We start from the raw sequence: 17664 nt of genomic DNA, 5'->3' as shown, positions 1-17664 counted from the left end.
CAAACCTACAGCCAACATCATACTCAATGGGTAAACACTAAAACAGGAACAAGACAGGAATGTCCACTTTCACCACTCTTATTCAACATGGCACTGGAAGTCCTAGCTATAGAAATTAGACAAGAAGATGAAATAAAAGGCATCCAAATTGGAAAGAAGGTGGTCAAACTCTCAATATTCACAGATGTTATGATTTGTACATAGAAAACCCTAAAGACTTCATAAAAAACTACTATATTTAATAAATGAATTTGGCAATGTAGCAGGATACAAAACTAACACCCAGAAATCAATGGGTTTTTTACATATCAATAATAAACTCTCAAAAAGAGAAATGAAAAAAAATCCAATTTATCATTGCCACACAAAATTAATAAACTTAACCAAGTAGATAAAAGACCTGTACTCAGAAAACTACAGGACATTGGAAAGAGAGAAAGAGGAAGATATAAACAAATGGGAGAATATACCGTGTTTATGTATTGGTAGAATCAACATCATTACAATGTCCATCCTACCCAGAGCAATCACAGATTCAGTGCAATCCCTATTGAAATACCAATAGCATATTTCACAGATCTAGAACAAATACTTAAAAAAATGTATATGGAACCCAAAAAAAGACACCAAATCTTAAGAAAGAACAAAATTGGAGAAATCACAATATCAGATATCAAGGTATTATAAACTCATGTAATCAAAACAGCCTGGTACAGGCATAAAAACAGGCATATAGATCAATGAACAGAACAGAGATCCTAGAATTCAACCCAAGCTTAATTATGCTCAATTAATATTTGACAAAGGAGGCAAGAACTTACAGTTTAGTCAAGACAGTCTCTTCAATAAATGGTGTTGGGAAAACTGAACTTACAATTGCAAAAAGAAGAAAAAATAAAAAAGAAACTCACACCTGTCAGAATGGCTACCATTAACAAATCAACAAAAGACAATTACTGGCAAGGATGTGGAGAAAAGCCAACCCTAGTATATTGGTAATGGAAATGCAGACTGGTACAACCATTATGGAAAAACAGTATATGGAGTTTCCTCAAAGAATTAAATATGGAGTTCACATTTAACCGAGTGATCCCACTTCTAGGAATATATTCCAAGAGATCTGAAATACTAATCAGAAAGAATGTATACACCATTATGTTTATAGCAGTACAATCTACAATAGCTTAGATCAGTACACAGACGAAGTGCCCATCAGTAGATGAGTGGATTGAAAAAGCTGTGGAGCACTTACACCATGGAATACGATGCAGCAGTAAGACAGAAGTATCTCTTACCCTTTGAGACAGCATGGAGGGACCTGGAGTGTATTATGCTAAATGAAATAAGCCAGTCAGAGAAAGACAAGTATCACATGAGCTCACTCATATGTGAAATCCAATGAAAAAAATACACTGATGAACAAAATAGATCCAGAGACATAGAAGAATAGAATAGACTGAGGAATCTCAGAGGGAAGGCAGGGTTGGATGGAAAGAGATCAACCAAAGAAGGTGTATGCATATATGGATAACCCATGGGCACAGGCAATAAGGTGGTGAAGGCCTGGGGTGAGGGCTGGGAGCAGGCTAGAAGGTGTCAATGGAGGAAAAGAGGAGACATATGTAATATTTTTCAACAATAAAGATTTAATAAAAAAAAAAAAAGTCACCTGATTCTCGGTGACTGCCACACAATCCTCCTATAAGGCTCTTGACCTAATAGGATTGTGTAGCAGTCACTGAGAATCAGGTCTGGGCGCTCCTAAGACTGGGTCCCAACTCCAGTTGCTCTAGGAGCTGAGCATTGTGAGGCACCTGCCCTGCTCACTTCCGGCCATCGGCCCACTTCCGGCCTCAGGCCCACTTCCGGCCTCAGGCCCACTTCCGGTCTCTGGCCACTCAGCCTCTGGGGCTGGTGCGAAGCCTTGGCCAGGCAGAGGGCCATGCCGGGCGGTTGGAGCCACAGGGGCGCCCCAGCCTGACCGGAGGGCGGTCTCCTGCGGCCATGAAGAAGCTCTTCACCTTCTGGAGGAGGAGTGATGGCCCCCACCGCCCCCCGTCCTGGCAGCCCTGCCACGGGGCCCCCGTGGCGCCCCAGGTGTACTCTGGCTACAGCCTCCGAGATCGGGACTTGAAGGCTCTTCACAGAGCTGCTGCCCTGGGGGATCTGAACAAGGTGAAGGAGTGCCTGCTGCTCAAGAAACATGACGTGAACACTCAGGACAGAAAGCACAGGTGACGGAGCGATGGAAGGCCCAGGATGGGAAGCTGGGGCCCTGGAGGCCTCTGGGTCCTCTGCCCGGAAGCAGAGCTTGTCTGGGCTCCCCAGGTGGTGGTCCCTCTTGGCAGACCCTAGCCCCGAGGGTTACATTCCCAACTTTCATCGTCTTCTTTGTAAAAATGCTTACCTGGATATGTGAAGGCATTCGTGTCCTCCGATTCTTCCCTCTCCACGCATTGCCTGCACCTTCACCGGCTACTCCAGTTTCCCAGTCTCGCCCCCCTCCCCTTTCCTATAGGTTGTACTGTCCCCAGCCACCTACAACGGCTTTGCCATATTACTAATGTAGTCATAAAGAGTAGAGGTGACATCCCAGATCAATGATTATTAAGATGGAGACTTTGAAACAGTGAAACAATGAACTCTTTAATGTGGATCTTCTTATTTTTTAAATAAATCTTTATTGTTCAGATCATTACAATTGTTTCTCTCCCCCCCCCCCCCCCCAATAGCTCCCCTCCACCCGGTTCTCTCACCCCACCCTCTAATCTTGCCCCCTAACCCCCCACTGCTCTGATCCATAGATGTACGATTTTTGTCCATTCTCTTCCCTCATCCCCACACCCCTTCCTCCCAGCATTGTCAGTCCACTCCCTTTCTTTGCCCTTGATTCTATTATATTCACCAGTATATTCTGTTCATCAGATTTTTTTATTCACTTGATTTTTAGATTCACCTGTTGATAATGTATTTGTTGTTCATAATTTTTATCTTTACCTTTTTCTTCTTCTTCCTCTTTTTAAAGAATACCTTTCAGCATTTCATATAATACTGGTTTGGTGGTGATGAACTCCTTTAACTTTTTTTTTATCTGTGAATAATGTGGATCTTTTATAATTTTTTTTCAATTGCAGAGTTATCTTCCAAAATCCCATCTATACCACTTATTGCAAAGCAAAATGAATTTTATATATTAAGAAATGAAGTTACATGTTTGGCATTAATAACAGAAAATACATACCATCTGCACCTATATTAATATCTTTTGATGAGTTTTTAAGTTATAGGGCATGAAAGGTGTCATCTTTCATCATAATTGGGTAACTGGAAACTATGGTTAGAAAGATGATTTGTGTCATCTTGCTGATAGTTTTACCCCCTCTTTAACAAGAACAGAGGTACCTAATTTATCTTTTATTCTGTAACACTCCCTTGAATTACTTTACAAGGTCATGGAGAACCTCAATATAATTTCATTCAGCCGTCAATTCTCAGCCTTACCTGGCTGGCATCTCAGACAAGTATCTTACTTGCCCTCTCAGTAGTAGCTGAAATATTGTCTTGTCTTTCAGGACATTTCTTTTACTTCTGTGGAAACTTTTCAGACTCCTTTGCTGATTTCTCCTCATCCTCCTGACTAGTAAAAATTTGAGGGCTCATACCTTGAATTGATATTATTCATATTCTCGCTCCGCTCTCGCTGTAATCTCTATCTCTATCTATCTTCTCTCTCTCAATCTTCACTTGCCTGGTGAAGAGAGATTGGCTTTAAATATTTATGTTCCAATCCTTCCAATTCTTTTTACCTCCAGGGAGATCTCTCTCCTAACTCTCTCTCTCTCTCTCTCTCTCTCTCTCTCTCTCTCTCTCTCTCTCTCTCTCTCTCTTTCTCTCTCTCTCTCTCCCCCCCCCCCCCTCCTCCTTGGATATGTAATAGGTTGTGGTATGCTCCTCAGTGTTCAATAACAGGCACTTGGAAGGATGGGGGTGAGAGCTGGAGGGAAGAGAAGCCCTGATTTAAAGCTATCAATGTGATGCCAACTGACTAATTATTCCTGAATATTTCACATTTGGCTCATAAGATCAGGCATCTCCTGTTTTCCCTCTTCATATCTGCTCTTCTCATTCTATAAATGCTCAGTTGTTTAGGACAGAAACTCCAGAGTCATTATTGACTCTTCTTATTCTTTTACATTCTCCATCTGATTCAACAACATGCCTTGCTTCAAATAAAATCCAACCATTTCTTGCCACTTCAACAGTTACCACACTTATCAAAGCCATCATGTCTTAACCAGAATTATTGCAGTAGTCTCCTAACTAGTCTTCTGTCTTTTAACCTTTACAGTTTATTCTTTTTTTTTCTTTTTTCCAACACATTTTATTGATTTTGTACAGAGAGAAAGGGAGAGACATAGAGAGATAGAGAGTTAGAAACATCGATGAGAGAGAGCCATCGATCAGCTGCCTCCCGCACACCCCCCACTGGGGATATGCCCGCAACCAAGGTACATGCCCTTGACCGGAATCGAACCCGGGACCTTTCAGTCCCCAAGCCGACGCTCTATCCATTGAGCCAAACCGGTTTCAGCTACAGTTTATTCTTAATACAGTAGCCAGAACTGTATATAATATATGTCAAATGATGTAATTGCTTGCCTTAAAAACTTCCACTGGTTTGCCATATCACTCCACCTGTTATCTTTCTGCTCTTACTATCTACAACTCTTCCTTTCTGTCATCTCCAGCTACCCGGGCCTCCTTGGTGTTCTGCAGAACTGCCAAAAATGCACTTAGGCTCTTAGACCTGCTGTTTTCTTAGCCAGGAGTGCTTTACCCCCAGATAATCACAGGGCTTTCTCTCTTACTTCCTTTGGGTGTTTATCACCTTATCAGTGAGGGTTCCCTCCTTGTTGACATTTCCTACCCTTATTCCCTGCCAGATTTTACTTAGCACTTAATGCTGTTTGGCGTACTTTTTATTATAAGCTTTGTGTTCAATTTTCTGCTAGCATATATGATCCATAAGAACAGGTATTTTTGTCTGTTTTATTTCCTGTTATATCCTTCCTTATCATCTACAATAGAATCCAGCCTCACTGTAGTAGGTCCTTAATAATTTTTGAATACATACATACATCCAAAGATAAACATGATAATTTAAAGATACTACTCAGAAATAAAAGGGTATCTTTTATTAATACAAAATGAATTACTCATAAATTCAACAACATGGATGATTCTCAAAAGTGTCATGCTAAGTGAAAGAAGACAGACATAAAAGATTATATGTTGAATAACTACATTTGTTTAAATTCTTTTTAAAAAAATATATTTTATTGATTTTTTTACAGAGAGGAAGGGAGAGAGATAGAAAGTTAGAAACATCGACCAGCTGCCTCTTGCACACCCCCTACTGGGGATGTGCCCGCAACCAATGTACATGCCCTTGACTGGAATCGATCCTGGGACCTTTCAGTCTGCAGACGGATGCTCTACCATTGAGCCAAACCGGCTTTGGCTGTTTAAATTCTTAAAAAAGGCAAAAGTTTAGCCACAGAAAGAATATTAGTAGGTAGCTGAAGTTTCAGATGAAGAGGGAAGAAGAGGATTGGTTGTAAAGGAGTATGAGAGAACTTTTAGAGTGATGGAAATGATCTTTGTTATGATTATGGTGGTGTTTATATGACTGTATATTGGTCAAAACTTATAAAATTCTATACCTAAATTTTTGTATATAAATTAATACCTCAATTAAGAATAATAATAAATATAAGCTGTATATTCTACTTGAATATTTGTGTGTGGAGAAAGATTGAGAATGAGAGAGATAAATTCTGAAAAGATACATACTAAAATTATAATCACTATTTCTGAAGAGAAGATGGAATTGGTAGGGGGAGTAGGTAGGATGAGAATGGTCCCTGGAGACTACTACTTTGTGTTGCTTATCTCAAGAACACTGTGTCTAATAAGCTTGAAAATTAATAGGAGATGTTTGGTATTTCTTCCAACTATAAAATTAAATGACCTTTATGGTTTTTAATAAAAAGTCCCTCAGATCATATATAGTCTGCGAAGTGAAGGCTGAATTTTAAACTAATACTTTTAGTCACACTACTGAAACCTGGAATAGACCTAAAATGCCCACTATAGAGTTGAAAATAATAATGACCTAGTGTGAAGTAGCTTCATTGGGTTCTTTGTCATTTACCCTGGATTCTAAGTTATCAAGAACCCAAGAAAGTCAGTTATTAAAAAAGAGTATTCTTATGATAACCCCTAATTAAAGACCAGTTATATTCTGGCCCTGCAGTAGAGGAACAAAACTTTTCATTTCAACTTCCATAGTATAATACCATCCACACTTGATATCTATCTAATTCATGCTTTTTGTTAAACTTGAATTAGAGATTTCTAAAATCGGACAATTTTTCACCCGTCCACAATCTATGCTGACAATTCTTTCACTGATATTTGAGAGAGTGAGAGGCTGGGAGAAAACCAAACTTGAATGAAACAAAATAATATCAACTAACCTGAAACTTCGGAAATGAGCACTAGGCCTCATGGAATTTAGATGTTTTGTAAATAGGTATGATCAGTTAAAAAGTGACAAAACAAACTAATGTCTTAGACCGAAAATAAAATACATTGATAAAAGAAAAGTTAAGAATTTTTGAGAAATGGAATGACATTCTTGGTTTTAAAATATTTCTCTAAGATATTTACACATATCCATTTTGCGTCCCACTGTTTTAAAAAACAAGCATTTTTGTTTGTGACATTTGGTGAAAAAACATTCTTACTGGCTTCAAAGCATTTACTTTTTATGTGCAAACATTGGTGAATGCCCATAACAAAGCTTTTATTGCATACTCCATTTGTTAGTTCTGGAATTTAAAATTAGTTAAATCTAAAACTTAAAATGAAATGTAGGCAAATGTTAAATCTGTGTGTTTTTAAGACATTTTGTCTTTTTAAACCTTAGTGGATCATTTCATAAAATTCCAAATATTCCAAGAGAGAATCTTTAAATACTATCTTGAAGTTCTGAGTGATACAAACTTTGTAATATTTAATGCCTGATCAAGAGAGATTAGTCTAGTTTTCACTGTGTTTTTTTTTTTTGTTTTTTGTTTGTTTGTTTTGTTTTGTTGTGTGTGTGTGTGTGTGTGTGTGTGTGTGTGTGAAAGACCGAAGGACTATATTGGTCAATACTTCTTTAGAAAGCTGAGGCTTTTCTAGCCATTTTATTTTATTGAATTTAAGGCTGATTTCCTATGTTCATTGGGGCATACAGATGGGCTTAGAGATTAATTGTCACAGTGAGGTTTAGACTTTAATTAAAAGAGTGAAACTTATCCAGCAGGCATGTAGCAGCCACTTTGGGCAGACCTATTGAAAGTGCCCAAATAGCATTTACTTGTTCTTGGAGTAGGGTATTGTGGGAACCACGCCAGAGACACCCATAGTCAAAGCCAATTAAAGCATAAAGGCCTTGTTGTCAATACACCAAATGTCCAAGGCCACTCTGTCCCTAGTCTAAGATACCATAAGCAGGTGCAAGGACACAAGCACAATAATTCCAGGGTATACTGCTCATGCATGCCCTCTGTAACCAAGATATGATGATGTAACTATTGGCAGGAAGCCCTTTTTGTTTCTGGAATAATATACAAGTTACTGACCAGCTAGTGTGCTGGAGTGTGAAGAAGTGTGCTGGAGTAGCTACCCAGAGATGTAAGGCTACAAAAACAAGCTTGTGTGCTGGGCAAGGGAGACAGAAGCTGCTGAGCCAGGCAGCAGAAGCTACTGAGGCAAAAAGCTCAGATACCACTATGATGTGATTTTTAGAGGCAGTGTACAACTGCTCAGATAATAGCTATAGGTACAGAGATTAATGCTACTATTTAGGAAAGATATGTGTTTACCAGATGGCGTACTGCTGCCTTTATGAACTTTGCTGTGAAGGACTGTGTTGTCTGATGGCTATGTGGCCACTGGCTCCTGCAATAAAGACTCATTCTTATACACCCGTAACTCCTCATGGCTTCTCTGCCTAAGACCTGGCATCCAAGAAGGTCCAACCCTAGACAGAGAGGCTTGGACCCAACAGGTAGTGTAGCAAGTAGGGTGTGAGAAGGAACCTACTCTGGTATAGTCTAAAGGAATTTGGAAGAATGTATGGACTCAGAGCACCAGAGCTCTTGCTGGACTCTGGCTGCATCTGACACTCAGAGCATCAGTATTGAACAGTGCTCTTGCTATCATATATATATATATATATATATATATATATATATATATATATATATATATATATATATAATTAATTAATGAAAAATGACACCTGGGGTTGGAAGGAGACATGGATCTAAATATTGAGTAAAATACACCTAAGTTCTATGGGACTAAATTCTTAGGATATGTATAATAGCGGATGAAGGAGACAAATAGGATGTGTGCTAGGACTTGCTAAGCTACTGCGAAAAGTTATTTTAGGTGGGCTTAAAGCTGTTTGGCTCTTTGGGTTGTGCGTTTGGCTTGAGGGCTGGGCACATTTCTTATTACACAAGGAATAATTCAGTAAAAAGCAATTATAATTAATATAAATTCTGTTTAAATACAAATCAGTACATTTAGCAAATACCTTAATGTATGATCTGGCATGAATAGAGTATCATCTCAAACTAAGCCTTATTTCTAACTTTGTGTCTTGTTATATTGATATAGGACACCTTTGCACCTGGCCTGTGCTTTTGGATGTTCAAATATTGTGTCTTTCTTAATTGAGAAACAATGCCAAATAAACATCATGGATAAAGAAAGGAAATCTCCATTGATTAAGGTGCGCTAATTTCTCCTTTTCAACTAGAATGCATTTGACCTCTTTTCCTAGTTAACTTTTGTTGAACTTCATATTTTAAAACAAAATATTAAACATTTGACTAATATAGCTTATCCTGAGTAGCAAATTGGTTGCTTATCTATTTTTGTTGTATTGACAGGCTGTGCAGTGTAAAAAGGAGGCTTGTGCTGCTATGCTTCTAGACCAAGGTGCAAACCCAAATCTGATGGATTTCGATGGCAATACTGCTCTTCATTATGCTGTCTATGGTCAAAGTGTCGCATTAGTAAGAATGCTGCTTGAACACAAAGCTAATCTTGAAATAAGAAATAAGGTAGTCATCTATTAAAAACACTATATTTTAGAAGGTAATGGAAGAGGTATTTTATTACAGATAATTTATATCTGTTGAAACATTTGTTATGTAAAGTATGAATTTGCAAAAATGAAATTGGGGAGGAGAATGAGATTATTAAACACTGGTGTAGTTTTCCTTTTTAAAAAGTCTTTCTCCATTTTATTTCAAATTATAATCCTGACCTCCAAAGCAATAACACATTTATCAGTGATAACTGTTCAAAGGCCTATATCAAATGAGAACTATTTGTTTTCCTATAAATGAATATTAATCATATAAATGAATTTGATTTTCCTATAAATGAATAAGAATCATAAAGCCTATGTTTTTCTATTTACATACTTATGAATAATGGTAAGAATAGGGTTGAATTAGAAAATTATTTACAATACTAAAAGTAATCCAAATTTTCTATTGAGACATTATGGAAAACTGATGAGTATTTTTTTTAAGCTTCTTAGCACCTTAGTTCACTGATATTTTGTTTACATGACACACTTATAGTGCCAGCTTGAAAGTTTAATGAAACCCTATGAAAATTCAGTTGTTAACAACATTATTAAATGTGAATATATGATTTGCAATTCTTATATTAAATGCTAGGGGCTCATCACCTAAATAATCTAGGTGCCTCTTACCCACAAATTGCATTAAGACTAAAGTTGAAACTTTAATTTTGTTTTTTGACTGGCCCAACTCAAATTTATTTGCTTGGTCTTTAAAGACATATCTTTTTATGTATCAAAACCTTTTAAAATTAAAGTGTATATCAGAGAGTTTTCTTAATAGCACACTTATCTTTTAAACTGAATTGGGTCTAAAAAGCATGTTAATGTACGATATTTTAAATATTCTTTGAAATATATTTTCAGGATGGATACACTCCACTTTTACTTGCTGTTACTGAAAACAATGCAGAAATGGTGGAATTTCTTCTGAAGAGAGGAGCAAATGTGAATGCTTCAGATTTTAATCAAAGGTATGATTTGATATGCTAAATAAGAGCACATACCTACAGCAACCTAATGGGATGATATATATATATATATATATATATATATATATGATATATAGGCATGTATGTGTATATACATGTATGTATATGTTTATATATAAAATGTAGTATATTATTGTTGCTGTTGTTGTTTTGGAAAGAGAACTGGCCATATGATTTTGAGTAAATACCCTAGATTCCCTGTGGGAATCCCTTTCTTGTCCTGTGTGGTTCAAGGTTCTGGTTCCGGGTTTGGATTCTGGAGAAGGCCGCACACAAATGAAAGAGACTAGAAAAATATTAATTTGGGAATATTGGAGGCCAGGCGGTAGCCCACCTCTGGGGGAGGACTACACTTTGTTTTGGCCTTGCCATCCCTTTTATTCAGGTTTGGGATACATCCATTGCCCTTAGGCAGGCAATTTTAGTAACAGGCAGATTATCTTATCAGTAAGGATTTATATGATTATTTGGTGGGGAAGTTGCTTTAGCTACCATTGTCTCAATTAGATAGGGAGTGGTTGGCTCTGACTTTTTGGAGCTTCAAGGTTGACCAGCGTTCTGGGTTCCTTGTCCACATCTTTCTAATTGGTGAAACAATGATCAGTTTTCAGCAATTCCCAAGACCTGTTTTCCTGTAAAATCAAATGTTTGGACAAAATTTATTATTGTAACTAGAGGCCCAGTGCACGAATTCATGCACCAGTGGGGTCCTTTGGCCTGGCCTGGGGGATTGAGCCGAAACCGGCTATCTGACATCCCCTGAGGGGTCCGGGATTGCAAGAAGGTACAGGCCAGGCGAAGGGACCCCACCGATGCATAATAGGGGCTGGGGAGGGATGAGGGAGGTTGGCCAGCTGGGGAAGGCTCCAGGGTATTCCAGCCCATCTTGCTCAGTCCTGATCAGGCAGATCCCAGTAGCAAGTTAACGTATTGGTGGGAGCATCCGCCCTCTGGTGGTCAGTGCACATCATAGTGACTGGTCGACTGGTTGACTATCTGCCCCCTGGTGGTCAGTTCACGTCATAGTGAGGGGTTGAGTGGCCTTATCATATCATTAGCATATTACACTTTGATTGGTTGAAGGGATGACCAGATGACCAGACACTTAGCATATTATGTTTTTATTATATAGGATAACTTTTTATAACAGAATTTTACACAGAAACCTAATCTCTACCTCCTAGATGTTGTAGTTAAATGAGGGTAGGGAACCAAGAGCTTCAGACACACTCCTCCATAACATTTTGAGACATCTTCTTGAAACCCCAGGGTTTTGGGAAGGAGGCATTGAAAAACCATTGAGCTAGCTGCTTCCTAGGGACTCTTTATCTTTAGACTCCCAATAAGATCTGGGATTGACACAGGTTTTTGAGCAGATCTGCCCCATTTTTTACATACTTGCCCTGGCTCATTTCCTGATCGAGATTCTACACTTGAACAGTAAATTTAAAGATTAACTTTTGAAAAAAGTAAAAGACATGTTTGATCCATAAATAGACATTTCTATCTCTTGTTCCAGAACAGCCCTTATGATTGCTCTAAGTGATGAACCAACAAATTTGGTTAGTCTTCTTCTTCAGCATGAAGTGGACCTATCTCGCCAAGATATTTATGGATTCACAGCTGAGGAATATGCTTCTTTTAATGGTTTTACTATGTAAGTGACACTTCATATCTTTTAACAATTGTATGGAATTTTATCATAAGGAAAGGAACATGAGCCCCCAAATACAGTGCTGGAATAGACTCTGCAGTGTGGTTGACCACGTTATGAACTCTGGTCCCATGGATCCAAGGATCCTTGCTTTCACCTGTTTGTAGGGTCCAATCAATATAAGAACTACAGATAGGCGGAATGTACAATTTAACTCATCGTGGCCTGGGAATTTAAAGAATGCCAAGAGAGGGGATTCCAATAACTAGTGACATAGCCATTAATAAAAATCAGGGCAATAGGGTTGGCAAAATATAATTAATTCACACAATCTCTTTTAATTGTGTTTACACATTAGCAATGTAATAAGTATATTCTCACGAACCCAAAAGATAAAACTTTTCATGTATGATCATATATTTCTGATTTTAATAGTAGGTAAGAAAATAAAATGCATTATTCAGAAAAGTTTTTTTTTTCTCCCTCTTTTGCAATGGGAACTAAGCTTTTTGTAATTGTGACGGTTGTTGCTTGAATAGCTGTTAACTTTCTACCATAGTTAGCACATATGTGGCCTTTGCTTATTAGTACCATTTGTTCACACTTTCTGGTACATAGGTCCTGATTCTTTAAGAGAGGAAGCATAGAAAATCTTTCTCATACATATTTTTTTGTTTTGTTTTGTTTTTGTTGTTGTTAATCCTCATCAGAGGATATCTTTTCCATTGATTTTTAAAAACAGTGTGGAAGGGAGGGAGGGAGAGAGAAAAACAGTGAGAGGGAGAGAGGGAGAGAGAGACAGAGAGAGAAACATCGAGGTGAAAGACACACATCAATTTGTTGGCTCCTACCCACACTATTACCCGGGCCAGGAATTAAACTCGCAACCCAATACATGCCTTTGACAGGGAATTGAACCTGAAACCCTTTGGTGTATGACCAACGCTCTAACTATTGAGCAACACTGGCCAGGGCTCTCATATAGTTTTTGTTTGTTTGTTTGTTTTTGTTTAAAATAAGTGAAACTATAAAATGAGGGAATTATGTTTAGATATTTATGTTACAGTTAGCTTTAATCCATATGTTGCCTTGTTCTTTCATTGAAATATTGAAACCATATACCTAATCATTACATCAAACTTAAAATTAAATAACAATATTTGTGATGAATTGAAATTGACATGTATCTATTAAAACATTTTTTGCTGTTTATTTTCAAAAATAAATATAATTATTTAGGTGTTTAAAATCAGGGTGTCTTTTTTTGTGTGTGAATATGTCTCATATTGGCATGGAGAAAAGGGTTATTCTTTACTGGGCATGGCTCAGTCCCTGTTAATTGTGTTCATGTGTTGTTTTACTGTTAAGCCCAAATGTTATGAGCTAAATTGTGTAATGGCCCCCTCACCCCCATCAAATTCATGTGTTAAAGTCCCAATCCCCAATAACTCAAAATGTGGATGCCTATATTTGAAGAAAGGGCTTTTAAGGAGGTAATAAGTTGAAATGACTGTGCATTAGGTTGGGCCCTAATCCAATCTGACTGGTTTCCTTTAAAGGGGGAGAGTACGACATACGGCGAGACATCAGAGGTGCTCATGCACACAGGGACGACCTAGTGAGGAGGCAACAAGAGGGCAGTAATCCACTAGCCAAGGAGAGAAACCTGGACCAGATCCTCCCCTTACGGCTCTTACAGAAAACCCACCCTGCTGGCATCCTGAACGGGGACTTTCATCCTTCAGAATTATGAAAACATAAATTTCTGTGATTTAAGTCACCCAGTATGGTATTTTGTTATGGCTCCCCAGCAGATTGATATGCCAAATAGAACCTCAAGCTATTTTTTCTACTTTGCTAATGGCTTATTTGTGATGGCAGGTAAAAAAGAAGTGCCAGAAAATGGGAGTACATGAAATAAAAATGGTGTCTGTCAGTGTAGTTCGCTTGAGAGGTTGCTTGAGGTCAGCGCCAATGTGTGACATCCTTGGCAAGGCATTCGCCAATGTCTGAGGTCTTAATTTGGTAATTATGTATTCAATTGACTGTTTCTGAATGCTGATATTCATATATATTTTCTCTTTATGAAAAGATACCATCATTTAATTGCTAGTTATGGAAAGAAGAAGAAAGTTAAAAAGATATAAAGGTACAACCTTGGACACTACATTTGATACAGAAGAACTGGAGGAAGGTAAGAAGATAAAAACAAGTAGTTTTTCTTGTTGGTTATTTGTTTGTCTTTTAGGAAGAAACACAGCTTTCTCAAGTAATATTTTATTTGAAATTAAAATTTTTTCCTATTTTGAAATGCTAAATTTTTTTAAGAACTGTTCCTAAGAGTATGTGTGACTAAAATATTCTGGCATTGTGTTGACTGAAAATGTAATGTAAAGATATACTGAGTGATTAAGATAATTTTATCTATAGTCTCTTGACTAGATATAGAAAACAAACTAATTTTTGCATTACATAGAGATTTCAATGGATATTAGTAAATTATTTTAAAACACCTCGGTGAAGTACTTTGATAATAGATAATATAATATATAACTAATCACTACATAAAATTTAAAATTAAGTAACACTATTTGTGATGAATTGAAAATGCCATGCATCTATTAAAACAATATTTGTGTTTATTTTCAAAAATAAATATAGTTATTTGGGTCTGTAAAAATCAACTTTTTTTTTTGTTAATATGTCTTATTGGCGCTTTTTTATTGTTGAATGAAATAAAAATTTGTATAAATATTTTCTGTATTCACCAGCAACCACACTCCTATCCTACCCTTTTCCTGTGTGTAAAAAAGAAAACAAGGTGGGGGCAGAGAGGGGGCCTGATGGTAACAGACCATATAAATGCCACAACATCCAAACACTCAGCATGCCTGCTCTGTAGGCATGATATTAGAACAGTGGTTGGCCTTTTTGACTTGGAATGAGTAAATTTAAGAGAGAATTTCCCTGAATTCTTCTTTTATAATTTAATGTCACATACTTTTTCAGCAAAGTTTGTTTTCTGGACTCTTGATCTAAATCCTTACATAATTGTCTCCTACTATCTTTCTTTTTTTAAATGTCCATAGTTATAAGAAGTAAAGAGTTTCTGTGGTTTGCACTTTAAAACCATCCCCAGCTTAATGCATATTTCGAGTTTCTAGTCAAATGTTAAATCTTTGCATGCTTTAAAGTGTAATTGAAATAATAGGTAAAGAAAATTACCAAAAGACACTGCAAAAAATGGCAAAGATAGAAAGTTGTATTTCTGTCAGATTCAAAGGGGATAAAATGCAGAGGACCAATGATAAATTATAACTCTGTTGTAACCAAGGCATTGCATTTAAGAAATATACTTAGAAGTAGCATATTTGAACATAAATGAAAACATTACAAATTTACTTGTTTCCTAGATGTGTAACATCATTTCTGCAAATCCATTGCTGCTGCCTTGAAATAGAAAAATCTATATCAAAAGAGCAGTTAAGTGAACTATCACAGTATTTTCACTGACTACTTCTTTGAAGAAAAATTCATTAAATTGAGAACAATTTTCACCATAGAAGATGTGAAGAAATTTCAAAAGACAAAATGTCTATCTTAGTAACTATATCAGCTGAAAAGATACAATTGTGTTCAGTATGTAAGTAGAGAAAAACGTTTTAGTCAAAATACTAAATGAAATGTTCGTAAAAGTAAACTTTGCAATATATTGTGTTAGGCATGTGTTAGAACATTTAAATAAAATAAAATATTAATATGTTGGCTATAAATAAGTAGAAATTAGAAATAATCCTGTGTAATTGGAAATTCTCTTTTATTTACAAGTACTTTCAATGATAAAGCCCTTTTTAAAAAATACTACATTAATACATATTCAGAATATTTGGATTGAAAAAAGAAATGCATTACCATAGTCTTATCAATCGAACAAAGCATGTGTTCAATTTTTGGAATGTTTTTGTAGTCTTTTTTTTCCCCTCAAAGGGAATTTATAATTTTGCATTTTTCCTTTAAGAAACACCACACATAATATTTGGTTTTCACTGTGCTCCTTGCCATACCTTAACCACATTCAATGTGGTCTGGCTTTTAAGACGTTTCCCTGAAAGACTTCCTTTAGCTGTCTCCTGGGACAGCTTTCTTGCTTCATGGGACCTCAGTGCAGCCTTTTCTGGTTGCCCTGCCATTCTATCATTTTTAGTGCTTTATCGTGTACTAGAGGCCCAATGCACAAAATTTGTGCAAGGGGCTTGGAAGGTTGTTTGGCTGTCTGGTCTAATTAGCATATTATGCTTTTATTATTATAGATTCCTCTCCTCCTTACCTTGTAGATTCCAAGTTCCACAAGAGCTTGAATTTTTTGTTTATAGTTAAATTCTCATCACTTTTAAAATGCTCGGTGTGTAGTAGTTAGTTTGTCAAATATATAATAATACTAGTAACTGACAGTTGTCAGGCACTGCTCCAAGTGCTTGACATATGTAATCATCACATAGTCTTGTTGAGGTAATTACTATTCTTATCCTCATTTTATGATGAGTATATGAGGTACATCAAGGTATAGTAGCTTGCCTCAGGTTATTGAATTAGGAAGCTGAGAGCTGGGATATAAACCCATGAATTTTTTATTTGAACCTACGCAGTCTCACTCAGGATTTGCACATTAATCAATATACTACACCATTTCACTTATAAATATATGAATATATCATCCTTGTAAACTCTATTTTTAATGCCTCAGAGGAAACATTTTAGTATTATTTGCAACTTATTTAAACCACTAGTTCATTTAAATATATGCTTATTGTGAAAGAGGTAAAGCCAAGGAAAAAAACAAACAATTCTTGACATCAAGTCAGCACACATTTAATTTCCACTGTGGTTTAGATCAGTGGTTCTCATTTCGTCCCCCATGGCATATTTGGCAATGGCTGGAGAAATTCTGGATGTCAGGACTGAGGGGAATACTGCAAAATAGTCCACATGCACAGGATAGCTCCTATAACAATATTTATCTGGCTCCAAATGTCAACAGTGCCCAGGTTTAGAAACATTGATCTAGAACACATATGTCAAACACAAGGCCCGCGGGCCAAATCCAGCCCGCCAGGCCTTGCAATGTGGCCCGCACCGCGCTGTCATCACTGCACTCCACTGTCAGTTTATGACATTGTCAGTTTATGACTGTTCAGTAAACCATTCGGCCCGCGATTTAAGCTGGATTTTAGATTTTGGCCCCTTCTCTGATTGAGTTCGACACCCCTAATCTAGAATCTATAATATGTACTGGGGAGCAAAGATGAAAAAAATATCTTAGTCTTCTGCCCTCAGTGAGCACATAAATGTTTAGTATTTCTCAACAATGTAAGTTAGTGAGGGTCAGACAATGTGTTCTCTACCTTTACCACAAGCTTAAAGAGAAAGCATAGTAAATTATTAATACTTAGAGCAGGTTAGGGAGAGTCAGGGGTGATTTCAGATAAAAGAGAACGTTGTTAGCTGGGTTAGAAGAACAAGTATGATTTTGATGGGTCTTCCAATCAGAACTTACCCATCATGGTAAAAGCTAATTCGTAAGAGAGGCAAAGGAAAACACCTAAGAATCAGAGGAGAGAAGGTTCATTTGTGGTACCCTCACCAAGGTTAACCCTGGTGGAGAAGAGATTTGAATTAGGTCCTGAAGGATGGATGAAATTTGACATGGGACATCTAATAAAAACTAAATGGGATAGATAAAGAACATTGTATATTTTATAATTGAAATTGTGCTATTTGTAAACATACGTACTCTAGTACCGTAT

The 17664-nt window shown here is 37.0% G+C and overlaps 1 protein-coding gene across 1 annotated transcript; it reads left to right on the top strand.

Annotated features, from left to right (window-relative positions):
• Nucleotides 1-2004: 2004 nt before the first annotated feature.
• ANKRD7 (ankyrin repeat domain 7) lies at nt 2005-11867 on the top strand (the record flags this gene model as incomplete). Its single annotated transcript, XM_084896442.1, has 5 exons — nt 2005-2234; nt 8737-8851; nt 9012-9185; nt 10082-10188; nt 11726-11867. 5 exons carry the CDS (start codon nt 2005-2007, stop codon nt 11865-11867), a joined length of 768 nt encoding a protein of 255 aa, XP_084752568.1.
• Nucleotides 11868-17664: the final 5797 nt, after the last annotated feature.

Source organism: Pipistrellus hanaki (genome assembly GCF_964339955.1).
Source record: "Pipistrellus hanaki genome assembly, chromosome: 10".
Lineage (NCBI taxonomy): Eukaryota > Metazoa > Chordata > Mammalia > Chiroptera > Vespertilionidae > Pipistrellus > Pipistrellus hanaki.
Note: the sequence above shows the minus strand (reverse complement) of the source record. Positions and strands in the feature narration are given on the sequence as shown.